The 18,501-nt window shown below is 42.1% G+C and overlaps 1 protein-coding gene across 1 annotated transcript in view; it reads left to right on the forward strand.

The window, feature by feature from the left end:
- The window catches only part of MYO6 (myosin VI), a 142,959-nt gene that overhangs the window by 38,598 nt on the left and 85,860 nt on the right, over positions 1-18,501 (forward strand). Inside the window, exon 2 of the mRNA XM_060283966.2 lies at positions 14,556-14,698. Coding sequence (XP_060139949.1) covers positions 14,582-14,698 — 117 coding nt within the window. The 5' untranslated portion in view covers positions 14,556-14,581. The remainder of the gene's footprint in view (positions 1-14,555; positions 14,699-18,501) is intronic.

The following is an 18,501-nucleotide window of genomic DNA, read 5'->3' on the forward strand; positions in this document are numbered from 1 at the left end:
AGCAGCATCAAGGTACAGCGCCGGCAGGATGAGGACAAAAAACGGGAAGGCATTTTAAAGAAGTAACATCAGAACACTTGTCAGCCTTACGTGCCTCGTGCCTCCAGAGTGACTGTGCTCTCAGGGCGCGCAGCTCAGTGCATCCAAGCACCGCATACCTAATGTGTCCTGGGGGAAGTTTAGATCCTTGATGCTTGCAGTTCAGAGGGGAGAAGAAAGAGGAGGTAAAGGGATGGGGCATCTGAAAGGCAGAACAGTCGTGGATGCTAATTGTTACACTTTTAAAATCCTGGAGAAAAATGACTTTCATCCTGGAATTCAGTGTGTGCGTGTGTGTGTGTGCGCGCGCACACTGTCTATCGCTAGGTATGAAGGTGGACGTGAAAGGACTCCAGTGTGTACCCAGGAGGGAGCGTGAAGGGAGCCCGGGATGATGCTGGGTGGCGGGTCCAGCGGGCAGCTGGGCACGGGGGAGACGGGAGGGCAGGGCCCTGTGATGGTTATATAAGCCTTTTAAAATAGTATATTCGGCTTAAAAAAAACCCCGTTCTTTTATCACTTTAATAAAAAAGTTAAAGTGCATCTTCATGAAGTGCTGTCAGTATTGAATAGGACTGTGAGACTGTAATTCACACCACTTTAAGTGAACAACTAAACGGAAGGAAAAAAAGCAGAGTGAAATCAGGGTGAGAAGCAGTTCTTTTCCTCATGAAGAGTACTCAGTAGTTCTATTGGATTCTATTCTAGGACAGTAATTCTTGTGAACTGAGACTAAATTGTAGCTGAGTTGAATTTTAATTGTTGAATAATTACTGTGTAATTATGTCCACAAGATGCATGCGATTATAAAAATAGTAACTGCATTCAAGAACTACTCTGACTTAAAGTTTTTGGACTCAGTTGACCGCGGTAACTAGGGACTTGACAAATGAAGTTGATACTGTAAAAACTCAAGATTGAATTTTGGTGTAGGTGGAAAGCAGCAGCTTTAAAGGAAACCATTCATAGCTATGTTGGAGTAAAGGCAAAATGCCCAAAGTGCAGTGGAGGAGAGGGTTTTCACTGGGAGATCTAATGAGAAAACAAAACAGCTTGCTTACTTTTAACTCTGTTTAGGAAAACTGAAGCCCTTTAACCCTGTAAGTAGCATTTCTTTGAGATGATGTCATGTTTTATGAGCTGGGAAGCTGCACGAATCTTTGGATCGTATAATCACTATTTTACATTTTGGAGTGATTATTTTTGTTTGTGAAAAGTTAACTATCAAGTGCCTTGACAAAACCATTGTAGGTTCATGACACACTTTGTATAAGGGATCACAGAAACATATAAATTGTGTTTGTCTCAAGTCATGCTCTGAAAAATAAAAAATCCAGGTAGATTTTTCCACTCAGAGAAATCCCAGTTATAGTGTTTATTTGGCCACATATACTTTTTTTAAGTCAAAATCTGCCTTTAAAAAAAAAAAACTAACTTTCACCTAAACTTTGCCAACTGGTAAATATTTGTGTTTTTATCCATGTTTTGAGAATCTATTATGTTACCCTATTTCCTTAATTTTATTTATCCAGCACATTTGTGGGAAATGCTAAGTTGGATGGCCAGCAATGACTATATCTGATTGGAGGGGTATGTACAGTCCAACAGATTGTAACAATCAGTTTTCATTTAATTTTGTTTGAAACACCTAGTTGATTACTAACCCTGTTCCGTCTCTCTGTCTGTTCGTGCATTCACTAATGATTTACTGCTATCTGGTTTCTGTCCCGTTTTGTCATTCTCTCTGATACTGCCCTAATTGGATGTTTTTTTCCTCATCGTGTTGGATTCTTACACACAGTCTTTTCTACCAGAACACCGTGATCTTTCTAATATGCAAATCTAATTAGATGGCTCTCCATTGCCTGTGGAATAAAGAATCAGAGTTAAGGCGCTTTATGCTTTGGCATGGATCTGCCTTTCCAGCTTCTTTTTCCTTCTCCTTTTCTATACACCCTCCAGCTTCAGTTTTGCATTTTTGAATTTCTCCTTTTGTTCTTTCCTTGGTCTGGAATGCTCTTCCCTGATTCTCTATTTGTTGAAATCTTTGGACCTTCGAGACCCAGCTTACATCACTCTCTCTCTCCAAAGTCGAGGCCCCCTTGGGTTGCCATCAGTCAGGTAGCCAGAGTCATCTTGTCTTAATGTTCCCATATAAGAGTATTTTACTTTGGCCTCTTATTTGTGTAGGACAGCATGGCCAGGGAAGAGCAAAGGTGTTTGTAGATGGGAGAGGGACAAAGATGATAGATCCAGGAGAAGCAACGTGAACATCATGAATGTCATCAGTGTTTGAAATGTTCAAATTAATATTTCAGAAAAGTCTGAGCCCTAGGCAATTACTAAGGCAGGCAAATGTAGACTTGTTTATAAAGCAAGAAAATCCTTGCTTTGGTTTATTCCCCTCATTTACTTACTAACGCGTAAGGTTTGTGTAGCTTGGGGTTAGAATCTTCATCTCGAGGAATTAAGGTAGCCACTATGTTTTGATTTTTGCCTGTTTTGGGGGGCCTACGTTAGTGTCCTCAGATGGGGGAAAGGTGAGGAAAGAGAAGGTGGTGTAGACTAACCGTACCTACTTTATAGCACTTCGGGGCAGTGTTGCGGTGCCGGATTTCTGACCACCCTTCCCCGCCTCTGCATTTGGATACCTGGGATATTATCACTTTAGTTATTCTCCCTTGACCCTGCCGTGAAATAATTAGTTTGAATTCTTTAAATGGCAATGGGAGATAACTTTGTAACTTTTTGGAGTTGTTAGGATCTTATTTCTACCTGTGTTTTGTTTTTAAGAAAAAAATGTGCTTTTGTTTTTTGTTTAGGATGAGAACTACTAGTTTTTTTTTTTTCTGGTGCTATGCCTGGCACATAATAGGAGTTCAGTAAATTCAGTAGAATGTGTTTGTAATCAGGCCACTTCATGATTCGAAGGCCCCTTCAGACTCACTCAAGAGCTGTGTGATGTTAAGTGCTGAAGAGATTACATTTTGTAGGAAGACATGTTTTTCAAGTATTTATACAGCCTCATCATCCTATGGCTACCTCGAATAGTTAACATTTAGGATAAGTATGGTTCCGCCCGTTATAAAAGTGAGACGAAGTAGAATTAGGTGAGTCACTCCGTGTTTTCTCTGGGAGCTGTTTCGGCATGGATTTGTCAGACACTTAACATCTTAGTGCTCTGATGTTTGGCCGTCCTACTAGTGGTTGGTAGTCGAGAAAGAGAAATGGTTCCTGAAGTCCGTAAATAGTTTCCAGTTTGTCCTTCCAAAGCTGGTGAAATTCCTGTTAGAAGATATTATCGAACAGTATGGTTGACTCGTAGGCTTACACCTAGAAATACTAGGATACTTGGTTGAGGATTAATTTTGTGAGAAAGATTTACTGATTCTCTTACACTTGCTTGCTTGCTTTTTTTTTTTTAACTCAAGTGTCTAAGGCATATTTACTCTATGACTTTAATTAAAAGTTAAAAACAGAATTCCTGCCGTGTTGAAAAACTGCTTTCTGTAAGCCTTTGTGGTCGTTAGGAACATTCTGTTGTGACCCAGCTCAGTCAGTAACGAGCTCACCTGCGTCAAATGATGCTTCCTATTCCCATGGCCTGTGGAGCGGTGGGAGTGCCTTGCGCACAGTGACGTTAACCACCTTCTTCCTGGATTCTTGTTTGCTTTCTGTTGAGTCACATGAGACGCGTGACATCAGCCCTTAACTTTAACCAAAGAAAATTGAGAATTAGCGTGAGGCCGAACAAGATGTGAACGGGTCAACACACCATTCAGAAACACATCCCATGAGGTGTGTTCCCTGATGAATCAGGAGGGGCAGGGACCTGGGAGCTGCTGAAAACGTGCTGAGGCTCCCGTCTGAAGGGCCCTCAGGCACAAGTGGATCTCCTTAGTCTGTCTTCAGTATTTCAGGAAGCCTGGTGGCAGGTTTGTATTTGCTGTGATGGAACTGGTCACTGAAGTGTCCCGTTTCTTCGTTTTTGGTTTCTCATCTCACTGCAGTAACACTAGCTATTTTTATAGGTAGCAGGACCGTAGAATTAGTCAGTTTAACAGCTACCTGTTTTGTGCCAAGCATTGTTCTGGGCATCTAGGTTCATAGCAGCGAATAAAATGAAGTCCCTGGACTGAAGAAGCTTATATTCTAAATAACTAAAACACATAGTAAGTTTGCCAGATGTTAAGTACTATATAGGAGTAGCAAGGCTGGGGAGAGCGTTAAGTTGTGCTGGTTTCGGGGGGATGGGCGGGCTTTGTGTTTTCAGGAAGCTGATGCAGGAAGCCTCCCTGAGAAGGAGACAGTGGAGCCAGGTCCCGAAGAAGGTACAGAGAAAACTGTGTTGCAGGCAGAGGGATTGCATCGCTAAATACCAGAGGCCTGAAACACAGGCGTGCCTAGCGCGTTTAAAGAACAGCACGGAGACCACCGCGAATGAAGTAAAGTGAGGAGGCGCTGGCGGGGCGGCATCAGAGGAGTTGGGCAGGGGAGAGCGTCTGTGAAGGGTCTGTGGGCCCCCGGGAAGACGTGGGCTTTTATGTGAGTGAGGAGGGCGGCAGTGGCTTAGGTTGTGCCAGGGTCAGGTTGACGGCTGTACCGGCCCTGACTCTGCGCGGGCTAAGGCGGAGGAAGGGAGGGCAGCCAGAAGCCGCTGCGGGATCTTAGTGAGGGACGGGCAGTGCGGCCGACGGTTGGGTTCCCTGGAAGGGCCTCTTCAGGTTCTGGAGAGAATTTGAAGGTGGCGCCAAGAGGATTTGCCGAAGGACTGGATGCAGCCCGGGAGAGGAAGAGGAGGCTGGAGGATGACTTCACAGGTGTTGACGCGTACAAGCGTGAGGATGAAGTTGTCGTTGGATGAGAAGGAAGGGACCAAGCGAGGAAGGCGCAGGAAGGGGAGCTTGGGGGCCGTCGCAGGGCCAAGCTGGAGGCGGCCGCCGCCTCCTGAAGAGTGGAGCGGAGCAGCCCCTGAGCTCGAGGCAGCTGCAGTTCAGGCCAGGGGAGTCAGCTGTGGGCAGCACCCGCATGTGGGCCGCGCTTAAAGCCGTAGGACTAGATGCGACAAGACTAGGTGGGGGAGGAGAGTAGGTGGAGAGAAGGCCCGGGGGTTGATCCCCCAAGAGTTTCTGATGGTGAAAAGATAAGGGGAATGCAGCCAGGGGAGCTGAGGCGATCCGGGGAGCAGACCAGAAGAGTGAGGGATCCTGAGGTCCCTGGAGGAGCTGCTTCAGGGCAGAGCCCTCAGCTCTGTCAGCTGAGGCTGCTTACTTGAGGAAGCCGGGGACTGAGACCTGCTCACATGACTTAGCAGTGGGGAGGAGGTCACCGGAGGCCCTGAAGGGTGGGGATGCAGGCCCCATAGGCGTGGGTTCAGGAGAGGACGAGAAAGGAGGAAATGGAGGCAGTGAGTGTGCGCAGTGAGTGGGAAAGTAGCCCACCAGTGAGGAGGGGAAGTGGGTGACGAGAGGAAGAGGGAGGGAAGGAAGCAGAGATGGACGTTGCTGAAGCGCTGTCTTTGCGTGGTCCGAGGGGGTAGGATCTGGGGGGTAAATACAGGGATTGGTCTTAGGTATGAGGAAGGCCCGTTTGGCCTCAGTAATAAACAGGAAAGCAGAATATATGGACACACGTACAGACTGGTAAGTTGTGATGAAAGCTCGAGGAGTATTTGGTTATTTTAAAAACTGAGAAAATTTAAATTTTTACAGATAGTTTGGTAGACAGTTTGGTAGATACAGATAGTTTGGTCGACACTGTCATCAAAACACGTTGTAGAGTGGGGTTAAATAAATTAAATTTGAAAAGAAATTTGAAAAGACAGTTTGTTTCTCATTTTGTAGAATATCTGAACATTCTTATTGCATATTTTTATTGACAGGTCAGTTCAGAAAGAAACAACAATATAAAAATATCTCATAACTGCATTAATAAAGTGAGAAATTCCAACAACAGCCTCCAATCCCTTTCGTTATCCCGGATTCTCAGCTGGTCATTTAAGTGCAGTATTAACTGGAAGACAAAATTACCCCCCATGTAGCATCAGGTTTCCCTTGCAGCACAGAGCACCCAAGCCAGAAACTTCTAGTTTGTGCTTGCCTGTAATCTACCCATGAGAGAATTTAAATCCAAGTTAAGACTTTACAAATAAGAAATAATAAACATTTTAATGTTTATGAAAGAAGTGGTAAGAGGGTTTTCATAAAGCCTTTACATATCTTTTAACCTTCATTTATTTCTTATGCCATTAAAACATAGGACAGCAGAGTATGATACAGCTGGGGTTTTTTCCAGATCTGGTGACAAATACACACCACTGTGTGCACAAGAAGCTTGAAGCAAAGCTGTGCAGTGCAGTGCAGTGCAGTGATGATGAGTTTGGACTCGGGGTCACACAGGATTCATATCTCGCCTCTACACTCATTTCTCAGTTGTCTCTATATGGGCAACTTGCCCAAACTTCCAAACCTCACTTTCAAAACGGGGATGGTAGCTGCCTCCCAGAGCTGTAAACATGAAGTGAGGTAACATGTCCAAGTGTTTTAGTGTGACGCCTGTACATAGTGAAGGTCTGCGAAATGTTGTGAATCTGTGGTTTCCTTTGACCACTTGAATGAACTCCATCCCAGCTGTGAGAAGAAAAGTCACTGTGTCTCCAGTTCCTGTTCTGAGTGATATATGTGTGCACATACCCACACACACAGCCCAAGTTAGTAGAGTTAGAAACAAAACAAAACCTTAGTCTTATAAATTACGTGAGAACTTCATTGAATATCCTGGATTATATTGGCTCATTTATGAAAGAATGATAGAAATGACAATGGAGCAGCGCCTTCTACCCTTCCTTTTTAATTAGTGTCTCTCCTGGTTTATTCCTCCTAATCATAGCATTTGAGAAGTTTGTTGGTTTGTTTGTTTAACGAGTTCCTACCTCAGGAGAACTGTGTGGCCTGAATTGGATTGGACTTGGGACCACCTCTTAAAACGACCCTGCTGCTCAGAGGTGAAAATATTCACCTCCTGTTTTGGGACATTTTAGGAGAGTTCAAATGCCAGAGATGTCACAGATGTGTTTAAAGGCCTAAGGATTGTTCAGACTTCTTATCACCTTGATTGATGATAGTGTACAGTCTAGACTGGTTTTGATCACACACAGACCTTTGGTTCCTGACAAATTTGAATAACATTGAACTGGGGCCTGCAGTTTAAGCTGCAGAATGTTTCAGTTTGAGCAGAGTAGGGCCATTTTACACAGGCGGGGTCATCCTAGAGAAAAGGCCTTTCTTTGGCTTGAAGACCAACGTGGTTTCTTGAAATTTGATTGCTCTTTTCATTAGCCACTTATTGGGAGGTTAACATGGTCCCTTGGTGGAGAAAATGAAGAAGTCTTCAGTCTTTTACAAACTCCTCTTTTGAAAGACCAGCAAACTTTTAAGAAGTAACTTTTAAATCTAGCACTAATTATCCAGGGAAGGTCTGGATGTAATCATTGGATGATAAATAAAATCTTATTATTAGTCACAGGATGTGGAAAATTTAAATCACCGGGCGTAAATTAATATCTTGCTGTTATATTCTGGTATTTTAACATCTGTAAAAGAAATTTTGAGCTTCTGAAGTAAACTGGGATGTTTAGTCTCTGAATAATACAGAACTTTGTTTAGAATGATCTAAGCTGTGGCCAGGTTATCTTGGTATATAGGTTGTCTGCATGTATTATTTGAATTATGTCTAAATTCAAATCTGTTTTGTGATAGTAATTTATGTAGGAGTTTATAGCTTAAATATAGTTATGATTTCTGTAAAACCTATAAGAAAATCGTATAACCAGTTCTCATAATTCAGATTATATGTATTTGGAGTAATTGGCCTGATTGTATCAGTTTTCAGATCATCTTATAAAATATCTTAAATATTTAATAACCATATAATAAACTTATTAATAAAATATTCGCCTTATTTTTTTATCCTCTTTTTTTGTTAGCTAGTTCATCTTAGCTATACCAGTTAAGCTAGTTAACCTTGGTGTTCTGAGGCTGTTTCGGAAGAGTCAGGTGGTAATGGGCTTAGCTTGAAACACCAGTGGATACATTGGGCTTTCTGAAGTTATATTTGGAAGTGTAATGTAACCTTTGTTAAAACGGTCACTCATTAGGATCACTCACTAGGCTGTGATTAGGTCACTCATTACGCTGTGATGAACTGGACCTAGTACTACCGAAATCTGAAGGAATGTCATAGCTGGTCTAGACATTGCTCCTTTTGTATGTCTTACACTAAAAAACATTAGAGCTCTGTATTTTCTTGTCGATATCTAAGCCTAAAAAACAGTAGCTAGCGCTTAGTAGGTACTCAGTGAACACACATTGAAAAGTGAGTGAATACCAAAATTACTTCTTAATTGAATTCAGGTAGTCAGGTTTTAGAACTTACCTTTAGATGTTTTCTTATTTTATTTCTTTGTCAGGAGTTTGTATTTAGTGGTAGGTATTTCCTCGCCGTTGTTATTGAATATTTATTGCTGATAATATCAAGACATTCACAATCAATTTTAATATGAATGTGTTGCAGTGAATGCATAATACCGTATTATGGCAATTAAGTAATTCCCATACTTTATTACTAGCTGAACAAGGTTAACTGGGAAATGTTTTCTAGGAAGGCCTTTTAAAAGGTAATTTAGTGACTTAAGGGAAACCTGCTGAAATATTTTTGAGAATTTTGGTGTACAGGTAAGTTCTTAGGGAACTGAAACGCTCAATGAAAGATTGTGCTAGGTACACACAAAATGCACCAGCCACTGGCCAACGGTTACCTGGTGCCCAGTTTTCTCACAGTGTCTGGACACCTGGGAAGCTAATAGCCTTCAGGATACACTGATACAGATGAGAGAAGTTGCCAGTTTCAAGCTTGTGTGCCAAAGGTGCACATAACATTCTTTTGATCAACAGGGCCGGGGCCTGGCCAGATGGAAGAGTAGTCCTTTTAAAAGGCAAATTTGATACATCTACACAGCTCCCTTACCCCCAGTTAGAATTTAAGGTCCTGGAGGGCAGGGATTTTTGCCAGTTTGGTTTACTGCTCTATTCTAAGTGATTGTTTTCCTGTTGGAAGGCTCCGTGAGGCCAGCCCATGTCTTTTTTTTTTTTTTCCGGCCTATCATTATATCTTTAGCAGCTAGCAGTATGTGTTATATACTAGGTGGTCAACTAAATAATAGTTTACAGAATGAATGACTGTGGAAGGCAAGTCTTATAAGGGTTCTTCCTTCCCTGTTTAATGCTTCTTCCTTGCTGTCTTGGTATCTTAGGCCAGCTCTTTCAGCTCAATTCGAAATTAACTTTAGCTAGTACTCAATTTCTGATACCCTAGCTAATAAAAACAAGGCATTGTCATCTATCACAATCAGAAGTTTAAAAGGGTAATCGTTGAAGGTGATGGCGGCACGGCGGGTGATGGTTCCTATTTGGTGGGCTGTGTCTGCATGTTCGGCCCCGGGTACACGGTCCCTTTTGGGATCATCTCTGGAGTTGCCGAGAAAAAAGGACACGGATGTGTAGGTATTTGTCACCCTGGCCTCCAGTACGTTTGCTCTCCAGGGAGCCTCTTGGTGATCTGCTTCTCAACAAAGCCTAAATGAAAGTTCGCATCGTACCTCTGACAGGCTACAAATTGCGTTTCTATCGACTGCTATAGTGCTTACTTTAAAAACATCAGCTGTCAGTTAAAGGCTAAAAATGAGATAATTTTCAGTTGATGATAGCGTAGTATAGAGCGTTCCCTCTCTTCCTGAATAACTTAAGGAATTTCCAGAATTTTAAATTTGCTTAGCCAGCCCCAGAGCTTCTCATTTTTTTCTTTTGTATTCCCGCAGTGCATATGTAGTCAGCTCTTAATGTGTTTATGGTTTCTAGTACAGTAGCACCTGTTTAACTGCTCTTCCTGTGCAGACCTGCTTCATATGTATGAGTGTTGCTTGTATGGGTTTTCTGAATGCTTTTATGGGGACAAATAGTAATATGTCAAAAGAATTTTCTTTTGTGGAATGAATAAATCAGACTTCATTAATGAAGGGTAATTTATGTTATAAATAATTAGGATTCCAAAACTAATTAAATGAAGCCTTATTTTAAAAGAGGTTTTATTTTCGTGAAAGCCTTGCACTCAGTAGAAGATAATCTTTAATTTAATAGAGGTGGGGGTGAGTGTCTACCAGCTCCTCCAGGTACAAGTTACATCATCGACTCAGAGTTACAGAAAGATAAGTTCAGATCAGAATCTGGGCCAGACTGGCCTGGTCCAGAGGCAGTGGGTGTGTTTGATAGTGGTGTTCACAGTGGCTCTTCTGGGGTCATACTGCTCCAGTTTGAACTGGTAATTTGCTTAAGTGCCGAGTTCTAGATTGGAGATCATTTTCCGTCAGAATTTTAAAGGCATTGCTTTATCGATTTCCTGCTTTCAGTGTTGCTGAAGCCATTTTGATTCATGATCCTTTGGATATGACGCATGTTTTTTCCCCCCTTTTTCTCTCATTTCTCTGAAAATGTGCGGCATCTTCTATTTCTGGTGTTCTGACATGTGACATGTTGTCCTTTTGTCTGTCCTTTTCCAGGTATTGTGTTGAGGACTTAATTGGCATTTTGGCTAGACTCTAGAGAATCATGCCTTTCAGTTCTGGTGAATTTTCTTTGGATATTGGAAAGCTTTCTCCCCTCTGTGTTTTGAAGGGAACAGGATGTCTGTTTTACCTGGTATTTTGGTGCTGAATCTTTTTACTTGTCTCATTTTTATATCTGTTTTTCTTCTACTTTTTCTTTTTTTGCCCTCCACTTTCTAACTCTTTTTTTTTTTTCTTTCTTGGCTTTCTGTAAAAGATAGTCTCAACTTTATTTTCTGTACCTTCTAGTGAATATTTCATTTCCGCTATTACGTTCTTAAAGAAAAATTATTCTGACACTTGTTAAAATGACAAAGACGCCTTTATTCATGACTATTGCAGTAGGAGTGTATTAGCCTGCTTGGGCTGCCGTAATAAAATACCATAGACTGGGTGGCTTAAACAGCAGACATTTATTTTCTCACAATTCTGGGGGCTGGAAGTCTGAGATCAGGTGCCAGCATGGTCGGATTCCAGTGAGGACTCTAGTTCTGGGTTTCAGATGGCTGCCGTTTTGCGGGCCGCTCTCGTGGCCTTTCCCTATAGTGTGTGCATTGAGGTAGAGAGATGTCTCTCTTCCTTTTTTGGTAAGGCTACCAATCCTATTGGATTAGGACCCCACCCTTATGATGACATTAGCCGTGATTACCTCCTGTCTCCAAATACAGTCACGTGGGCGATTACAGCTTCAACATATGAATGTTTGCGGGGGACACAATTCAGTCCATAGCAGACACATACACTCAGCCTATAACAAAGGGGTATTACAGTGGGGAGAACGATTGGGCTTCACTTTGAATGCAGCAAAGACAGCTGGGGATTTATAGCCAGTGAGCAGAGTGCAGGGGTCAGCGGATGAAAAAGACTAAGTGGAAACAGCACAGGTAGGGGATGCTTGCTCAACTGACTTAAAGGGATTCTTTTTGAAGGCAGATTAAGGATTTATATACCAGAGGTAGGGGATGAGGAACTTGATAAGATATCAAGGGTGAGAGAATTTCTCTAAACCGGCTTAGCAGGATTCTTGCTAAAACTGGCCTCTGTAGGCCGAACAAGGACAGCACAGACTCGAAGGCCTAGCAGAGGCCTCGTCAAGAAGAGGGCTCAGAGGTGCTGTCGTCTCCCTCCTTGTGCACTGATGTCTTTAATTTAAAGACTCTTTTTACTGTAGATTTAGGGATTTGAGGAAGGAGCAGCGTTGGATGTGTAGCTTTAAATCTGTTATCTTAACTGGGAAGCTGCAGTAAGTGGTTCAAAATGGGAAAACAATTTAAATAGTTCAAGGAAATTTGACGTTCTTCTTTGACTATGTGGGTTTTGCTTCACTGTGATTTTTTTCTTCAGATACCTCATGATTCCTAAATGATCCCTCATGACTATTCTATAATTTCCCTTTGTATTTAGAACTATCACAAGACCGTTTACTTGACATTTAGTGGTGGCTTCGAACAAGGGATATGGGGGACTGTAAGGGAAGAGGTGGCGCTAGCATCTGTTGGGTGCCATTAGAATGGGGATCTCAGTTTTACGTCACTTAATCCTCATAGCAATTCTGTAAGGTAAGTGATATCGTCACTTATGGGTAAGGATAAAGATAATGATCAGAGAGATTAAGTAACTTACTTAAGAGCTAGTCAGACAGTGGTGGAGCTTAATTTCAAGCCTAGGTTTTAAGACCTTTCAAGTCTTTCTAGGAGAGCATCTCCTTTTACTCCTCGCAAGCTGTGTGAACAGTTCATTCAGTCACTCGGTGAAGGTTGGGTTGCCTGCTCCGTGCTGGGCCTTGGCGACACATGAGGGCTAGGCCATGCCCTGATACGACAGGAATATCACGATCAGACTTACTTTCAGTAGGATTTCTGGTGATCTGTGCACACTGGCAAGAGTGGGAGCAGGTGGCTAAGTTCATTACAGGAGTCCTGGTAAAAGGCCATGTTGGTTTTGACCAGGAAGGCAGAGCAGATCCAGGGAAGTGGGTGGATTTGAGATACCCTATTGGAGGTTAGGGGGCCGACAGGATTAGGGGGCGATAGGGGTTTAGAAGGAGCTGGAAGAATTGAGCATGACTCTGGGTTTGATTTAAAATGAATGGTGTTGGTGCCTTTAGTGATATAATGAACGTGGTGGAACAGAGTAATAATATAATAATAACAATGTTATATCTGTTAGATATCTCCATGAGGAGGTGTCCAGTATGCAGGTTAAACACCTGGGAACTCAGTGGTGCTGTATAGGCCGGAGAAGTCAATTTGGGCATCACATATATAGATTCTATTTAAAGCATGGGACAAGATATGGTTATTTAGGGAAGGTGTGTGGATGTAGGTGTGTGAAGGTGTGGTAATGCAGATCTGAAGCAGTGTTACTCATTCACTTCTGTGGAGAACCCTCAGTTAATTTCTTAACCCTGAATGGCACTGAAACCTGGTCGCATTTACTGCGTGGGGACAGCAGAAGCCATCCTGTAGCCATGGCATGGAAGACATTAACTAGCAAGCACGTTGCAGACTTGCCAATAGTTAGCAGTGTTTAGATTGAACTATATACCAGACATCCTTGTCTAACGTGAGAGGCTCGGCCTGATGGAAGGTCCATGTGGGAAATCCCAGATCTGAGAACGCCACACAAGAGGCGAGTTACGGCACATGTGTCTTCTTCAAGTGTAGATAAGTAAGGAAAAGTAAGTTCCCGCTGAGGTGCTGAAACTAGGACGTCTGGGATCACTGACTGGGTGATTCATTATAACACGTTAGTCTCACAGAATCCAAGCTCATTAAAATTAAAATATTTTATATGTTATGGACCCTTGGGGATACTCTCAAGACAGAATTGTAAATGTTAGGTCTGAGAATGCCAAGCATGAAAGCAGCTTTCTAGGAATGCTTGAAGAACTAGCCTAGAGTTCAAAATAGGCAAAACCTGGAAACAATATAAACGTTCATGTCCAGGACAGCCCGTAGACAACTGTGCATGTGATTCAGTGGGTTAGTGTACACAGCAGCTTGGCTGCACGTCAGAACGTTTTGCTGAATGAGAAAAGCCATACGCAGAAGCATGCGTACTTAACGGTGGGTGCCTCTGGAGGTAGGGATTGACCAGAAGGAGGCACAAGGGAACTTTCTGGTGAGATGGAAATGTTCTGTCTGTTGATTGGGGTGTTTGTTTGAACGGGTATGTCCAGGTGTGGAAACTCATCAACTTGTATCCTTGGAATTTGTACATTTCACTGTCTGTAAGTTTTATTACCTCAGTAACAAAATAAGAAGACAACAAAGCAGTATGCTCAGTGGTTCTGTGGGTATCCCTCTAGGGAGCACAGGGGTGGGGCATCCGTGTAGTCTCAGCTTGTCAGGGAAAGGCTCCCAGAGGAAGTAACCTCTCCTGTGTCTCATTTTTATCCCTCAGGGTCTAAGATAGACTTATTGTTCAAGTCTTAGCCAACTCCACACAATAACGTCTCCTCTTCGGATGACTGTTTAATTTATTGTGCAATCGGGAATATTTCAGGCAGTAAAAAGGAGTGCTAGTATAAATTACAGTGGGCAAGAGGTAAAAACTGTGACCATTGGCTCTCTCTTTCTGCGCTGCTCAAAGTGTAGCTGGTTCTCACTGCAGTCACCACCGAAGGAAGACGGTGGCAAAGCAGGTGTTCCCGGCGGGTAGAGCAGCCTCTGCTTGGTCCCCCTGTACAGGTGGTACAGGGGTGGGTGCAGCGGGATGGCAGGGGATGGGGATTACCCCTGCAGGGGTGCTCGTGTGTTTCTAAGAATTGCGATTTACGTGTTAACTGAAAAAAAGATTGTTATCTTTTTTCATTTCCAGAGTTACTCACGTTGCTTTGTTCGTTCCTTTGAAACAGGAGATAGTGGATAGCTCCCTTCAGAAATGGAGGACGGGAAGCCCGTTTGGGCGCCGCACCCTACGGATGGATTTCAGATGGGCAATATCGTGGATATTGGCCCTGACAGCTTAACGATTGAACCCTTGAACCAAAAAGGCAAGGTAAGAAGTTTCTCAGAAAGATTTCAGAATTTGATTTGTGTCTGTAGGTATCTCCCTTTTTCAATGAGGTAGGTATTTTTTTAGCACAGTATAGGGGAAAGCAGTTTTCTGGTCAGTGAATCCTACTTTTCTCCTGAGTTGTGTGATTAAATCAGAAGTGCATACCCTAGGGGGAAAACGGTGTCCCATCGTAAAATCAGACAGTAATTTAGTGAGCCTTTCATTAGCATATTCTTAAGAAATAGCTATATGACAAAATATAAACAATAACATTTTTTATTCCTTAAGCCATATAACTAAAGTTATGAATATATCTGTGATGTATTCAACATGTTACCAGGTAAAAATATAAAAAGTGAATGGGATTATGTTATGAAATTTTGCTTTTTGTTTTTTAGCTTCTGGATAATTCTTTTTTAATCTTTTTTTATTGAAGTATAGTTGATTTACAATGTTGTGTTAATTTCTGCTGTACAGCAAAGTGATTCAGGTATACACATATACACACTTTTTTTTAATATTCTTTTCCATTATGGTTTATCACAGGATATTGAATATAGTTCTCTGTGCTGTACAGTAGGACCTTGTTTATTTATTTTAAAGTTTATGCGTTTTATTTTTGGCTGCGTTGGGCCTTCGTTGCTGTGCACGGGCTTTCTCTAGTTGCGGCGAGCGGGGGCTACTCTTCGTCGTGGTGCACGGGCTTCTCATTGCAGTGGCTTCTCTTGTTGTGGAGCACGGGCTCTAGGTGCACGGGCTTCAGTAGTTGTGCCTTGCGGGCTCTAGAGAGCAGGCTCAGTAGTTGTGGCACACGGGCTCAGTTGCTCTGTGGCATTTGGGATCTTCGCGGACCAGGGATCGAACCCATGTCCCCTGCATGGGCAGGCGGATTCTTAACCACTACGCCACCAGGGAAGCCCGTACCGTGTTGTTTATCCAGTCTATATATAATAGCTTACATCTGCTGTTAATTATTTTTTAAAAAGCTTTTATATTTACTTAAATTTATTATCATGTGATTGTAGTGAAAATATTTCTATTAAAGGTATTTAAGTCTTAAGCATAAACGTGTTATTATTTTTGTTGTAATGGTACTTTTTAAAACGTAAAAGCATACTTTAATTTTGTACACATGGTGTCTATTTCCTTTTAGGCTTAGACATAGACTAGACAATATAACAAAATGAAAAGTATGGGGGAAAAGTGACCTGGAGTCTTTTCAGCCTTCATGGGGACTGTAGGGCCTACCTATTTTGTGGCAGAGCTTAACACTTTTCAGTTTAATCAGTGTTCCCCTTAAGCAGGACTTCTGACTAAATTAAATTTGTTGATGTCATTTCTGTTTACTTTAGACTCTGCCAGTGTTCATGAATAATTTATGTTCTACTGATACGTGGTTAACTAGTGCCATATGACTGCCATCCTTCTGGGAACCTTAGAAAAACAAGGTGGATCTCTCATGAGGTCTGTTCACAGAGAAAACTATTCTGTTACTGTAAACAACCCAGGAACCTAAATGCATAATATATAATGTGCCATGTTAGTGGCGGCCAATTAAAGATACCCTCAGGAAAGAAAAGACAAAGTGTTTCTAGTTTTTCCTCTTATTAACAAGTACCTATTTGTACTTACAATGCAGTACATGTTCTAAAAAAAGAAAGAATTTAAAAAAAGAAACTCAGTTATATTTATTTATTTGAAGCTGTAGGGGAGGAAAAATTTTCCTCTACCCTTTTGGGTCTCTGGCTGGGCCTGAAAATTAAATCGACATAAGACACATTCACAGTAGGAAAGCATATGACTTTTATCAGATTTTTACATGTACACAGCAGCCTTCACAAGAGAATGAAGAATTGAAGAAGTGACCAGAGCAGGAAGCTTTTATATCTTTTAGACAAAGAAACAATACATTTGTGAAGAATTGATAAGGCAAAGGGGTCTGGGCTAGGGGTGGTAAATGGTGGCGAAGTGGTTAGGAAGGTAAGGGTTACTCTGGCAAGACAAGGTTTGTTTGCACAGATTTCTCTTGGTCTCCATTCCCTCCGCTGGTGATAAGAATGTCTTCTTTCCTCCCGGTAGAGCGAGGGCACCTTGCACGCGGGAGTTTTATCTCCTGCTCTCAGGAATGAAAAGGGTCAGAGTGCCCTTCTTACATCTGTTGTTTCTCAAGGGCCCTTAACTCAAGATAATCAGTAAGCCAGAGTAGCATGTTCTGGGGTGACAGAAATTTAGTGAGCCTTTCATTATCTTTCAGAGTCTATTTTCATTTTTGTTTAACATATCTTATAAGCACAGTAAATCAAAAGCCCCAAATGAAATGAAAAGTATATTTCCTAGTTATATTTCGTTATATGTATTCTCTTATATCCATAAGTAACAAACTAATTCAGTTCAGGGATAGAAGAAACTTTATCTACGGGTATATGCTTTTTTATAGTTTTAAGTATTTTGTGCTTTCAGCTGTGCCTTATTAGTTTAGTATTAATCAGGTACACACATAGAACCAATAAAAACACTTAAAATTCAAACCGTGGCGTCATGGAAACTTTACGGATCGTAGATTATTTATAAACTAAAGTGGAAGCTTCTTTTCACAAAATCTTTTTGAAAGTTAACCAATTCTCAGGGATTTCTTTTCATCTTAATCCCCTCCCTGCCCCCACTTTCTGATCAGGGTCTCAATAAATTGTGAAGCGTCATAACAACCGTGTGGTTAAAAAGATCCGTAAGAGAAGCAGTCTTTTGTGTAGATGATTCATGGAGTAGAGATCGTCAGCGTTTAAAAATGAAGGAAGTGCGTGAAGCAACGGACGAGTCAAGTGGATCTGTTTGCTGATACAGTAGAAGCATAGAAGAGGGAGTGATGAGCTCTAGTGGGGATCCTGTCTTTGTTGATGGCAGTGCCTTTTAAAGTTTTTCAGTCATGGCCCATCGTAAGAAATAGATTTGAAATCGCATTAGGTATACGTATTATTCATGTGTGTGTACGTGTGTACTGACGACAAATAGATTTTACATGTCAACAAGTATATGTATCGTGTGTGTGTATTCAAATGCAACATCCTTACCGTCTGTGATGCATTCTGATATTTTCTAATATCTTTTATTCTGCTAAAAATGCCATCTTGAACCTCTCAGTTGATTTCATGTTGCATATTCGCAGCTGACTGGCCTTCAGGCTAAAACCCTAAACACATGGCATTAAGGGTCTACCTTTCCTTTTCCCTGTGTTGCTCGTCTTGTCTTTTGTCGACCAGCAGTCTCCCCCTCATTCTCTTGCCCTTATGCTGAGTCTTATGTGTCTTTCTCCTCCTCTTCCAGCCTTCCTCCCAGGGTTTATCAGGTCCTCAGGGAGCCAGGTGGTGCTGGGCTCTGTGTGTCGCCACTCACAGTACTCCTTTTGCCTGGAATGCCGCTCTCCGCAGCTCTGTGCTTATTTAGCAAATATTCATCTCTCAGGAGCGACTGAGGTCACCTCCTTTATGAAAGTTTTCCACAGATGCCCTGTGTCTTCCTCCTCCTTACATGCAGTAGAGTTTACCGTTGATTACTCTTTGCTTTGAGGAGTGGTATACCTTCTTCGCCTCCCATAACGCTATTGGAGACATTCGTTTACATTTCTCCCCTCCCTGCTAGACTGCAGTCTTCTCAAGTGCAGGCACTATTTTCTTTGTCCATGTTGTCATGGAGCTGGGTGCACTGTGTTTGCTGGGTGGTAGGTGTTTACTGTGATCTCTTGATAGGAGAAAAAGCCTCCTTCCTCTAAGAGAAAACAGTTGCCTTAATGAAACAGATTTCCTCCT

Source organism: Globicephala melas, chromosome 14 (genome assembly GCF_963455315.2).
Source record: "Globicephala melas chromosome 14, mGloMel1.2, whole genome shotgun sequence".
NCBI classification, from domain to species: Eukaryota; Metazoa; Chordata; class Mammalia; order Artiodactyla; family Delphinidae; genus Globicephala; species Globicephala melas.